The sequence below is a fragment of the Protopterus annectens genome, chromosome 6.part0 (genome assembly GCF_019279795.1).
Source record: "Protopterus annectens isolate FY-2018-M chromosome 6.part0, PAN1.0, whole genome shotgun sequence".
Taxonomy (NCBI): domain Eukaryota; kingdom Metazoa; phylum Chordata; order Ceratodontiformes; family Protopteridae; genus Protopterus; species Protopterus annectens.
In genome coordinates, this window is record NC_056737.1 from 155,104,888 (window position 1) to 155,118,604 (window position 13,717).

Here is a 13,717-nt window from a genome sequence, read left to right on the forward strand (position 1 = left end):
AAGGGAATCCTCCCTTATCCGCATTGTAGCACGGCCTCCACAACAGCATACTTACTCGAAATTGCTGGTTCGGTGAACAGCATTTTCACGTAAGTATGTTTGGCCATGAGTGCTTCAGGAAAAAGTGCGTCAGGGATTAGTCTGGAACCTATATATATATATATATATATATATATATATATATATATATATATATATATATATATATATTTGTGTGTGTATATGTATATATATTTTATATTTATATATATATATATATATATATATATATATATATATATATATATATATATATATATATATATTAGTGGCACATATAGAAATCTAGTGAAAGAACTTCGTGTTGACCAAGATTTGATGCAGGAATGGCTAAGGAGAGGTGAACTGAACCCAAAAGAAGAAAGGCTAATAATGGCTGCCCAACATAATGTACTATGTGTATGCTGGTTTACAAAGTCTATAGAACAAGTGGGAGAAATGGACAAATGTAGGTTATATAAAACAGAGCAGGAAACAAGTGCCCATCTCATTGCTAGGTGTGATACAGTCCTGGCTGAGAGTCTGTACATTGAACGGCACAATAATGTGGTAAGACTGCATTGGAGATTGTGCAAGCACTACAATATAGAAGTAGCTTAGAAGCATTAGAAACATGAGCCTCAAAGCATTATAGAAAATGATGAAGTTTATAGCACATGGGATCACCCATTAGCAACAGTTCAAAAATAGATGCAAGAAAACCAGCTATAGTAGTCCATGATGAAGAGAAGTCAAAAGTAGCATTGATCATTGAAATTGCCACACCTAGTGATTACAGTGTTTCACAGAAAGAGATCCAAAGTTATAAACTACCAGGATTTGTAATCAGAAATGAGAGGAGTGTGGAAGAAAGATACCCAGATAGTTCAAGTAGTGGGAGTGACAGGATTAATGCAAAATAATTTACATAAATATGCTACTAATACACATGACCCCATTTGAAGGGCCATTCTGGCACATTGCAGGTGCAGAGAAGATCACTCTTGGCTATCATCAAAGATTGAAACAATATTAATTTCTTGAACTGTGATCATACCCTGACTTAGGAATGGAGTCCATTCTTGTCACTTAGTAGAAGCCCAAAACACTTAGGGAAATTAAACTATATGAAACACCAGCACTTTGTCATAACATTCAGATTCTAGTCAGTTCATGCTTGTCATCTAGGCAAGTTACTCTATAGTTCAAGGACATTTTTTTGTATTTTTACAGATAATCAATTTCTAAAGTCAAGGATAAGAAAATTGAAGTAAAACACAAACACACATCACATTATAGTGCTAGGAGAAAATGAACATGACCTCTGTTCATGAAATATCACATAAAGAAGGTAGATGTGTAATTTAGTTTTTGTTTGCATACTATTAACTTGATGTAAATTACAGTAATTCTGTAGCTGGGTTACTTTTGTTTGTTTACCACTCTGCATCTCTTGTCTAGTTTGATGACATGACTTCCTTTGCGTGCTTCTGTAGTCCTTCACAGCTTTGCGTTAATATGGCAGTTATTAACATTATTCATGAAACGTGCTGCCAGTAAAGCAATGTTGTTGTTGTGTCTTTTGGCTTTTCCTGGTTAGGGGTCGCCACAGTGGAACTCCGATCCGCTAATGATTGGTAGTAGATTTTTACATGCTGAATTGCCGGCTCTGACGCACAACCTTCCACGAAGGTATGCCCATTCACGCATGGCTGCCAGTAAAGCAATATGATAAGGAAAACACATTAGTATGAAGAAAACTGAATGCAGTTACAATCAGTGGTGACTCCAGACTCCTTTTCTTGCTGAGTCACAATAGGGGCACAGGAGCTAGCTGGTAGGATAGCTGAAAAAAAATAGAAACATTGTACCACTAAAGTATAGAATACATGCTGCTACACATATAATCCAATGTTAAGAATGAAAGACCATTTCTCTATGAAAAACAGCACATTGCATAATCTTACAAATCCTGGCAATGTTCACAGCACAGAAACAGTACTGATTTATCATCCTCAGGGATAATGGTTTGGATTGACTGTTGATATGCTACAGTGTAACAAGCCAAGGGTGTAGCTATCAATACAAAGAGGGGGGTGTCATGGATAAAGGTGTTTGTGCCTCAGAGAAAGAGAAAAATATCATTAACCCAAATTCAAGAACAAAAAGTTGAACTTATTTTATTCTCTTTTGCATAGTAAGGAAAATATTTTTAGAAAGCCAGCACAATTTGCCAGTGTACCAGTGTTTGAGATAAAACACACATGTTACCATCACACAGACCATTGAATAACAAAATAGTTTAAATGCCAGTTAATTATTCTTTGCGTTAGAAGCAAGACAGGTCAGTTAACAACTCCTGGGTTATAATGATAGGTTTGACACCTCGGACAGAATGTGGTAGAGGGTCTGTCAGCACTTGGACTAAAAATTGGAAGCCTACGTGCACTTCATCCAGTTCATTTTGTTCAGCATTTACAAATCAGAGTAATTCAAGCAAAGTAAAAATGAAAATAGGTTCTGGGAACAAAGCAAGATGCCTTTGACTCACACTATATCATTCTGTTTACATGGACATTAAAAAATGACTTCCTTATGTCTAGCATGACTCCTATAAAGGTGAGTTTGTGGATCCTGTGAAAAACCCTCCAAGGTCACTTTACAGTAGCAGATCAATTGAAATATAATAACCATAATTATTAAAGTAGACTACAAATAATAATGAAGTAACAAGGAAATGATGGCAACAATAATTAATTTATTCATACATACTTTTATTCATTTATTTTTCTGGCCAAGTTAGTAGCACTAGCCCTCTTTTCAGGAGAGAGTCGAGGTGTTTTTTTCATACAAACTAAGGGAAATTTGGGCAGAACAGTGGGAAACATCTCCAGCTCTTTTTGAATAAGTGTCATGGGATCTTTTACATCTACCTGAGTTACGACCAGCTCAGATGGGGCCTCAGTTTCACATCTCATCCAAAGGACAGCACAGTCAGGAGTGCAGAAACTCCTTATGTTACACTGCAGTGCCATTACTGTAAAATCAATTCAAATACCTACTGTGGGAGTAGAACCCATAACCTTCTGCACCAAAGGAGCGTGTGTTACTGAGAGTGCAAATAAATGTGTTAGTTTTCCAGCTCACCCCCCAGAGAAAACAGCACAGAAAGACAACAAAACTGTGCAAATGTAGCAACATGAATCACTTCATAGGTTCATAGGTAGGTACTAGGCTATTGGCCCAAGGGCCTATATAAGCCTAGCCAAATGGTACCCTGGCTTTTGCCACCCAAGAAAATTATTTTCCTGTGACCCTGTTGAGCAGAGCCACAGAAGTGATCCCTGGGGTGAATTTCCTATTTACCATTTAATCATCAAGATTTTTCTTGAAGAGTGCTAATGAGGAGCTTTGTTTGATATAGATAGCTAGTTTGTTCCAGAGTATGGGAAGTCTCTGGGACAGGAATCTATCTCTCCAGCATGTTCTGTTTATTGTGGTGACAAGGTTTAGGTCCCTAGAGCATGTAGCTCGGAGGGATTGGGATTTCTTTAAGTGGAGCATGTCCAACAGCTCTGGGTTTGACATAGCTTTGTATGTTAGGCAGAGATCACCTCTGAGTAGGCGATATGCGATGGAGTACAGCTGGAGTTTTTTTAAATGGTCTGCATAGGGCATCTGTTTGAGGCCGGTTATCCTCTCTGTGAGGTATTTCTGTGGCCTTTAGAGTTGTTGTAGATGTCTTGTGAGGTACATACCAAAAGGGTCATTGTACTCTATAATGGGTCTAATGAGTGATGAGTAGAGGGGAGCAATGACCTCTTTTTTCCTGGATGAGAAACCTTTTGTGATGAGATGTGCTATGTAGAAGGATTTCCTGACTACTGTGGCGATGTGATTATCAAAGGAGAGACTACTGTCCACCTGTGTCCCAAGGTCTCTTATCGGTGTTAAGTAAAACACCACCTATGTGGTAGTTCATGGGTACAGAGTTTTTACCAAAAGGGATGACAATGCACTTTTTGGCACTGAGCTTGAGGCCATGGCTTTGACACCAGGCATCTTTCTCAGTGAGGCCCTTTTGTAGGAAGTCCACATTGTTAGGAGTTTTGATTATGGCTCCTAGTTTGCAGTCTTCTGCGAACTTTGTTAGCCAAATACCTTCTGCGTTAGCCTGTACTTCAAAGAATTAGATACCAAACAGGAGAGGACCCAGGACTGAACCCTGTGGTACTCCAGTTGTCACTGGTCTGAAGTTGGATTTAGAATCTGCTGCTTTCCCAATGTGGGTTCTGTCAGTGAGCCAGTTGGCAACCCATCTTGTGACATAGGGATTTATACCTAGTTTAGTGAGTTTATCTATAATTCCAGAGTGGTGAATGGTGTCAAATGCCTTGGCGAGATCTAGATAGGCTATGTGAACCACCTTACCCTCATCTACAGCTTTGGTGACCGCTTCAAAGAAGTCTATCAGGTTTAGGAGACATGATCTGCCTTTTAAAAACCTGAACTGGGTAGGGTCCAGAGTTTGGAGATTACCAATGTCATTGTTTATAAGTTCCATGATGATATGTCCCATAGCCTTGCAGACCAGGCTCGTCAGGCTAATGAGGCGGTAGTTCCCGGGGTCTGTGGTGGCTCCCCCCTTTGTTGAATGGGATAACTGTTGCTGTGTGCCATTCAGTGGGCACAAAGCCTGAGGTGAGTCTATGATTGAACACGGTACTTATGTGGGATGCCAGTTCATTCTGTAGTTCGTGTAGAACGTAGCCTGGAATGTTGTCAGGTCCCATGGATGCTGTGTTCTTGGCTTTGGAGAATGTGTTTTTTACCTGTGTAGCCATGATTACAGGAACTTTGCATTCTTCCGGTATAGAGATGTACCCTTTAGGGGGTGAGAGAGGGGTAAAGTTAGCAATGAACCTATCTGCCAGGATGTTGGCAATATCACTTGGTTCTGTATATTTAGTGCCGTTGTGCTGTAACTCAGCGCAGATCTGAGTGTTGCCATTGAGATTCTTGATATAGCTATAGAATGCTTTGTGGTTGTCTTTAGAATCAGTGGCGATTTTGTTTTCGTAACTAGCTTTGGAGGATTTTATGAGGGATCTCAGCTTCTTACTGTTATTTATGGTTTGCTGAAGTAATTCCAGTAGAAATAATTTAGATCTGAATGTTTGGTTTAGCAGCCAAAAATATGACATGTGGAAAGGGGGGATAAAATTGTGAACAATTTTTAATATTAGTCTAATTCACTTAAAAAACTAATAGAATGACAAGTTTTGCATCAACATGCATTTTTTGAACAATAAGGAATATAAAACTCTAATGGCTGGCATTACTGACTGTCTGTAGTCATGAGTGATCAAAACTGTTATGGGGGACAGGACAAACATATGAAGCAAAGCCAGGGACATTCTGCAAAAATAGAGACAGCTGAGAGGTATGGGTAGCACCACTCAACGGGGAATGTCCAGTCACAATAACCCATTCCAGGATTTATTCTTTGGATGTGCAGGATTTTAAATAATGCAAGTATGATTTTCTGAATGTTATTATAACTGTCTATGAACAAGTCTCTGCAGAAAACGTTAAGAATTTATAGTTTTAATGAATAAGAATTAAAACTACATATCCATATAGTATTGAGCTGATGCTTTTTCATTTTCAGTTTAGTATGTTTTGACATTACCATAACACACATAGCACCAACAAGCAAAATAATTAAATAAACTTCACCCATAGTCAACTTTCCATCTTCAAAATATGGAACACTTTATTGTAAGGTGGCACAGACAGAAAAAAGTGGAGCATTTACAAACAGCTAGGGAGGGAACTCACAGCATGGTTAAATTTTATTTTGTAGTTGTTTTACCACATACACAGTTCTTTCAGCTCTCAAGAAAAACAACTCAAACTGGAAAAGTCCAAAACCCCAAATGGTAAAGCCAATCACCACCCCCCAAAAAAACCTCAAAAAGGTCACTCCAATCAGCATCAAGCAATCAAGCAATACAGTTAAGAGCAAGCATGTAACATCATGCATACCATATACAATGCACAATGCCAACAAGCAAAACAGTGAAAGAAAACTACAGCTATATCAACTTTCCCTCTTCAAAATGTGGAACATTAAACTTATCTTCCACAATGTGGAACAGATGGGTAAAGATTAACATATTTAGTATCAGCTAAGAAGCTCACACCATAGATAAACCATTTGCTTGCCAGAATAGTAACTTAGCTTCAGTGTAAAATTTTCCATTTATACTGCTTAAAAGATAAAAAAGTTTTATATCAGCTGTAATATGTTTCCCCCCATGCACCCATCTCTTCAAACATTAAGTTGAAATAGTTCAGGGACCACCCTGACACACACACACACCCAAAAAAAAGCAAATTATTCTTATATTCTCTTGAAGCAACTCTAATTGCAAATTCTCACTGACATGTATCTTTTTTTTTTTTTCCATAATCAATCTTTATTATTTTTTTTTATAATAAACTATAAATAACAAACAAAAAAAAAAAAAAAAAAAAAAAGCCCAAAAAATACAAAAAAATATATACATATATACATGAATGCTATAAACAATTCAATTCAAAACAGATAAACAGAACTGAAAACAGATACAGATATATCACAACACATGTCCAGGGGTTAAAGTGGATTAGAATCTTACAACAGAATAATAAAAATTTTTTTTTTTATTTTTTTTTATATTATTTTTTTTTGATATCCTTTAATAATTAATTTTATGATAAAAAATAATTCATTTTTTATATCTTTAAAGTTTAGTTATCATGAAGTTTGGGATGGGGTCAAATTGTCAAAGCTATATAAAGTTTCATTAGCAAGAAAATATATAAGTATAATTATTATATATTATTTATAAATTATATTCGAATAAATATGTAGAATCATAAATTCCCAGGAAAGTGTAGAATGTTGATAACCCATCTTTTGTAACTGAATTTTTAGGGAATTCCAAAGTTTGTATATGCATTTACAGCTCCAGAACATGTATCTTTAACCTTTCTCCCCATTTCAGTTATTATTACTTAGAAACCACTAAGTAAATCCAAACTAAGAAAAAAGAAAAAATATAGAGGGAGCCAATTACTGTAGCACCTTATTTATTGACAAAATTGCGCACTTTCATTAGTGGTAAAGAGAGATTTCATCAGAATTTCCAAATAACACAATCCAGATCTTTTTATAGAAACACCTATCTTCATTAGCACTCTTCAAGAAAAATCTTGATGAGTGGATGGAAAATAGGAAATACACTCCGGGATCACTTCTGTGTCTCTGCTCGACAGTGGCACAGGAAAATAACTTTCTTGGGTGGTTTAAGCCAGGGAACCTTGTTGGCTAGGCTTACGTAGGCCCTCGGGCCGATAGCCTAGTACCTACCTATGAACCTATGAACAAGTTAGGACCACATGACCTGACTAGCTGATGACTAATTAATAAAATTAAAGAAACACTAGCAATTGAAAATCCATATACAAATAAACTTTAAAATCAGCTTTAAACCACACACTGTAATATATAAAACAAAGCTGAATAAAATTCCTGAGAATACTAAACAACATTCATATGGTTTAAAGTCCACAACTTAAAATATTCATTAGATAAGTAAATACTACTTGGGCTCCCATAAGAATGTGAAGCTGTGCCACACCAGTCTCTATAAAGCAAACTCAGTCTTTAATTTCAAAACTCTGATTATTGATACTGTCTCTTTGAGCCTTGGAGGAATGATGGCATTACACTTCAACTGTCATCGCAGTTCCTTGTATTCAAGGTAAAGATCAGATGGCCCACCGCTGGGTCCTAAGTCAACCTGATTAATGGCAATAAACTTAAAATTAAGAGAGGGATAGTTTTTATTGTGTTTGGTCAGTGCATTCCTATCATCACCCTTTTGGATGTCATAATACAGATGTTGGTAAATCCTGTTCTTAAACAGCCTTTTCATTTTGCCAATGTAAAAACATTCACATCTTTGACACTTGGCAACATACACAATCCCCCTACTTTGGCAGTAGTATCTGTGTGTAAGTTTAATAGCCCCCAGGTTTTGAATGAAAATCTCAGATGCCTCAAAAATGTATCTACATTGAGAGCACTGGCTGCATTTAGCCATCACCCCTACTGGGTTAACTGCTGGTGTTCTCTCTAAAAGGGTTTTAAAACAAATGTCTTTCTTGTAAAAAAATGACTGATTTTTGTCCCCACCTTACTTGTGTGGTCTTGATCCACCCCAAAAATACTCCAGTTTTGACTAATAATAGTTTGAATACCTTAAAAACATAAATTATATAGTAACACTAACACTTTCTGAAAGGAAGTAATGTTGTCAAAGGACACTAAATCACTGTCCCTTTTAGTCCCAAGTCTACTATTGATGGTACCCAGTAGAGAGGAAATATGTCCTTGTTGCCTTTTTCTTTCAACTTCTTTAAAGATGTTGTTCAAAAATGGTCCTGTGTCCCCTCTCCTTTCCAACACTCTTCTTAGTGTGGAACATTCTTCCTAAAACACTGTCATTACTCACTTTGTCGGCCAATCTCACACAATGTCCCTTCACCAAAGACCTCTTTTGGTGAAGGGGATGACAACTGTCAAAATGGAGTAGGGAATTTGAGTATCTGGTTTTCCTATACAAACTAGACTCAAATTTTTAGCTAAGCAACCCTGGACACAACAATTTTCTATATCTCACAACAAAAAAAGCACCACAATATGACCAATGGATAGTTTATTACAGATTTTTCCTCTAGCGCCATGGCTTCACAGAGCCTTCAAGGAGTAAAATGCAATTATAAAAACTTCCTTTTTATACACCAGACTCAAATTTTCTCTGGATTTTGTCTTTGATTGTAGAAACATCCAGATAATTGACCCTATCTTCCTGTACCTCCATAGTGAATTTTAAAAAATGTGTGCTAGAGTTCAAAAACTGGAAAACTGGTCTAGCCTATGCCTGGTGTTGGTCCAAAAAATAATGATGTCATCTCAAAAATGCCTATATAGAGACCAGAAGTAAAAACCAAGTTGTTTTCCCATTGTGCAAGAACCACATTTGTAAAAAACAGGAGTGCAAGTGGCCCTCATTGCTACTCCTTTACTCTGCTTAAGTAACTGATTTTCAAGTCCATTAAAACTGTTTTTGCAGATGGCCTTCATAACTATTCTAATGGTCAGAATCTTTATGTGATCAAAACCAGCATTGGTACATAAGAAATTAGAACAAGTCTAGGCCTTCATCATGGGGGATAGCAGAAAATAAATCCTAGACATCTATATTAACAAACATTAGATTATCCTAATGTAGGTCATTAGATACCTTAGATAAAAATTCACCATATTTAGCATCCCTTTAGATACAAAAAAGTGTATATGACCCCCCATTGAGACCTATTGTTGATGCCAAGGCATCTAAGACCTTTCCCCTGGCTAAGTTTGTAGAGTATCACACAAAAGGGGTACTTGGTAATCACGTGCACCTGTATAAGGACTCCTGATTTTTTTTTTTTTTTTTTTTTATTTAAGGTATCTAAGTAACATCTGAGTGAGGGAAGTGGAGTTACGAGGATTCAAACCTTGTACTTTTAACTACAGAAACTAGTCCATTAACAACTCAGAACCTTAAGTGTCTGTGCCAGACAACTCTTAAGTACTTACAATGTTAGCAGAACAACAGATATTGCATGAATATGCATTTTCTGAACAAGAAGAATTATAAAATTCCCACAGTGATTTATCAAAAAAAAGAGGTTTGGCAGTTGGTATGGAGGATTAAGGCTCTCTGCTGTTAATGAACAATTTCCAAGGTTTGATTCTTTCTACCTACACATTTACCTGTGTGACTTGTCACTTATGCAAGTGAATTGAATGAAATCCAAGAAACGTCCCGCTGTTTTCCAAACAAGCTTTTAAAATGAGTGCTGTACTTTTGTTTTTTTTCTTCTGATGAAGTTTGCATATTCAGCAAATGAAAAGCGCTTCAAGTTGTAATTTAATAAACCTTTGGTGTTTTACTCAGCTGCTGCCGTGACCGTTTCTTGGATTTCATTCGTTTGGTTTGCAGTTGGTGTTTTTTTACTTATGCAAGTAACACAGAATGGGACACTTAACACACACACACATGCACACACACACACACACACACACACACACACACACACACACACACACACACACACACACACCAGCTGCAGTTCATTTGTATTAAGTTCAGAATTTCCCTGCTTTCAAGCTCTGCTCAGAGAGAAACAGGCAGTAAAACTAGCTTCTCTGTGAGCAGCATAATCCAATACAGAAAGACGATGTTGCATTCTCCTTGTCTTTTAAAACTCCTGTGCTCAGAATGCTGAATGTAGCACATAAAGTGACTTCAACTTAACTCCCCACTTTTGTACAAGATCATGTCTGCTGCAATGTGAATGATGGAAAAGATTCAGGTGATTCCAGTGACTATGGCAGTCAGGGCATGGAACACAGAGTTTCACAAGGTAGGAACATGTCCTGCTGTGCCCCACATCGCTGCCACTGATTTCAATATGGAAAGTAACCAAACAAAAATTTGTTCCATAATGATATTTTCTTAGTAGGTAATATTGTCATGGTACTTGCTAACACCACATGAGGAAGACATCAATAGCGAACAGTGCATTGTTCTGTCATATTTTGCATTGTACTTGTATGCATGTATCTCTGTCTACTATCACAGTCATTTTCTGAAAGTACAGTGCATGTATATTGCAAATGTTTACTTCTTTAGAATAATATTATGCAATACTATACAGTACCATACTACACTAACTATAACTATACTATACTATATTATACTATACTGTACTATACTATATTATACTATTATTCTACTGCCCATATATGCTATTTCATAACTTTGTTTGGAATCTGCATCATACTATGAAATGTACACTAAAGGTTTTATGCAAAGATCTTATATGTGAAGTTACTGCACAGAAAGAATGTTTGAGTTAAGAATTTCACACAGTGAGTATAAGAAAAGCTGTGTCTTAGCATAAGGATCACACCACTTGCTGTACTGCTCCAGTAAATATTTGCTCATGTATGTTATATCAGCTATTATATATTGTTACAAAACAAATAAATGCACCTATACAAGGCACTAAAGAGGATATTTGTAGTGATGGTAGTTTAATTGCTTCCATAAAAAGACTGGTTTAGCTCTGTGCTAAAATAAAACTGCACTTGTTTCCATAATAAGACCAGCAGCAGGTATAGAACCAAATATCTGTATTTGATGACTGTGAGGGCTGAGAGGTCCCCATAAGGTAATTTTTCTGCCATTATCTTGCCCACAAAATAACACAAAAAAGAAAATACCAAGAAACATTTTAGTGGCATAAAGAAGAGTCACTCTTTGCACTGCATGTGTATAACCATTTCAAACAATCTAAGTGTGAGCAGTCTTCAAAATAAATGTCTGCATGATATATTTCATCATAAGGAAAAGTAAGCAGGAAGCAGTGCATGTATGCAGTAGACTTAGCTTTAAAAAGGAATATAAAAAAATCCCTTCATTCATAATCCACACTACCCAGCCATCCATCTTGGTTGAGTCACATTAAGCTCCTGTAGCTTCCTCATGAATTGCCTACACCACCCACAATGTTTACTGACTATATAAGGAATGGATTAGACTGGCAGGCCTTTGTTCTGTATCACGCATATATACTATAAGCACTTGTACTGACAATTTAGAGTCACCAACCTGCCTGCCGCATGTCTTCAGAATGTGACAGGAAACCAAAGTACCCCAAGAAAACCCATACAGGCACAGAGATGGCACGTAGACTCTGCATAGAAGGTGCCACATCTGGAAAATGAAGCAAAGTACCTCGGGTCATGGTGTGACAGTGCTACTCACTGTGTCACTTAGCCACTCAAATACCATGTCTGACTTCAGCTATGGTCAGATGGTGGCTGTCACTGCAATGGACTTTGCAAATCACACACACTCTACATTCCTGAGGCATGACAGTCTGTTAGTGAAAATGGGTCAAGCAAAGATGCTGTATTTATCTTATGTGTATGTATTTCTAATGTTCTATGTCAGCTCAGAGTTTTTTTCCTTGGGCTTCCACTGGAAAGGGGTTTCATTGCCCAGGTGGGCTTTCCTGGTAATTAAATACAATAAATAAACAAATAAAGTAGAATAGTTACTTCAATTGAAACAAAGTTTATATAACTTATGCATTGCTCTGACATTCTGGTGGCACTGTATCTCATTAGTTTTAAGATGTTGTCACTAGGCTGATGCTAGTTTATTTTTGTCTGTAATAGTTTTGGGAATTTTTTGACCTTTTTGGGAGTTTTTATATTTTCTGTGGTAGTTACGGTGAGGTTTGTATATGACACATTTTTTTGTTTAAATACATTGCATCGGAAGTGAGGGAGTGTGAAATGTGTGTCAAGAAGATATCCATGAATTCAGAACTAAGCTGTTGACAGGCATATCTATGCATATGCACACTAGCACACACACACATGCACAAATATATGTATAAGTTCCCAAAGCACTGTCTGGTTAAGTGACTCTTTCAAGGTCATATATTAGGCAAATGAAGATGGAAAGATTCATACCCTGTACCCTTAGAAAATGAGCCAGCTCATTACCATGCCAGAGCTTTAAAATGATTGCATTAACTGCTAGACATAGAGATATATAGCCATAGGTTGGCCACGAGGGGTGAGCATGGTACAGATATTGCTACATTCCCTTTGCATTATTCTCACAACACGCTGGTCATGTGGTAATATATATACCATGCATACCTCTCATGAATTACTGCATATATTTGTATTAAAGCATCTTTTTCCGGTGAGAATTTCAGACTGAGTTTTCATTTAAATGCTTATTCTAATACCAACATCTGTTTATACTGGTACTGAAATTCATCCTTTTTTGCAGTAATGTTAGAGGAGAAAAACGGTTTTGGCTAAATAAATCTTTTGTCACTTTTAACTAATTGGAATTGATGACAACTGATTCAGGGGCTGTATTTTCTGGGTATTTTCTTACTAATGCACAAATTCATATAAGTGCACATATAAACAGACTTATATAAAATGGACTACACATATATATAGTTATGTAGTCATACATACAGCTCAGGTCATCACTGAGCCATTATACATAAGTTCCATTTACTTTCATTTTATATGCATTTCGACAGTTACTGACTTCAACTGCACTTATCTCTCTCTCTCTCTCTCTCTATATATATATATATATATAAAAGTAATGACCACAAAGTATACAATACTCATTTCTATATCCTATGTCATAATGCTGTATTAATATCTGCTTTTGCTGTTGCTTTAGTCATGTATAATGTTATTCAGGTTTGTCTTTGCTGTTTGATATGCCTTTCAGTGATAAATAAAGGCCAATGTGTAACCAAGTACTACCGCTGGATGCAAAAGAACGGAGGCTATATTTGGATCCAGTCGAGTGCAACAATTGCTGTGAATGCTAAGAATGCCAATGAAAAGAATATTATCTGGGTCAACTACATACTTAGGTATGTATATGCAGCTGTCATTACATTTCCAAATTTCAACTTCAGTTAAAGTTCTTCAACCGTCATGGAAATGCTTGACTTCCTGACGTATACACGGTTCAGTATCCATTTA

General features: G+C 36.7%; 1 protein-coding gene across 3 annotated transcripts in view; it reads left to right on the top strand.

The window, feature by feature from the left end:
* The window catches only part of NPAS3 (neuronal PAS domain protein 3), a 2,415,438-nt gene that overhangs the window by 2,368,889 nt on the left and 32,832 nt on the right, over nucleotides 1–13,717 (top strand). For all 3 annotated transcript variants that reach the window (XM_044073889.1, XM_044073888.1, XM_044073890.1), the window contains exon 9: nucleotides 13,458–13,605. In XM_044073889.1, the coding sequence (XP_043929824.1) occupies nucleotides 13,458–13,605 (148 nt within the window). The remainder of the gene's footprint in view (nucleotides 1–13,457; nucleotides 13,606–13,717) is intronic.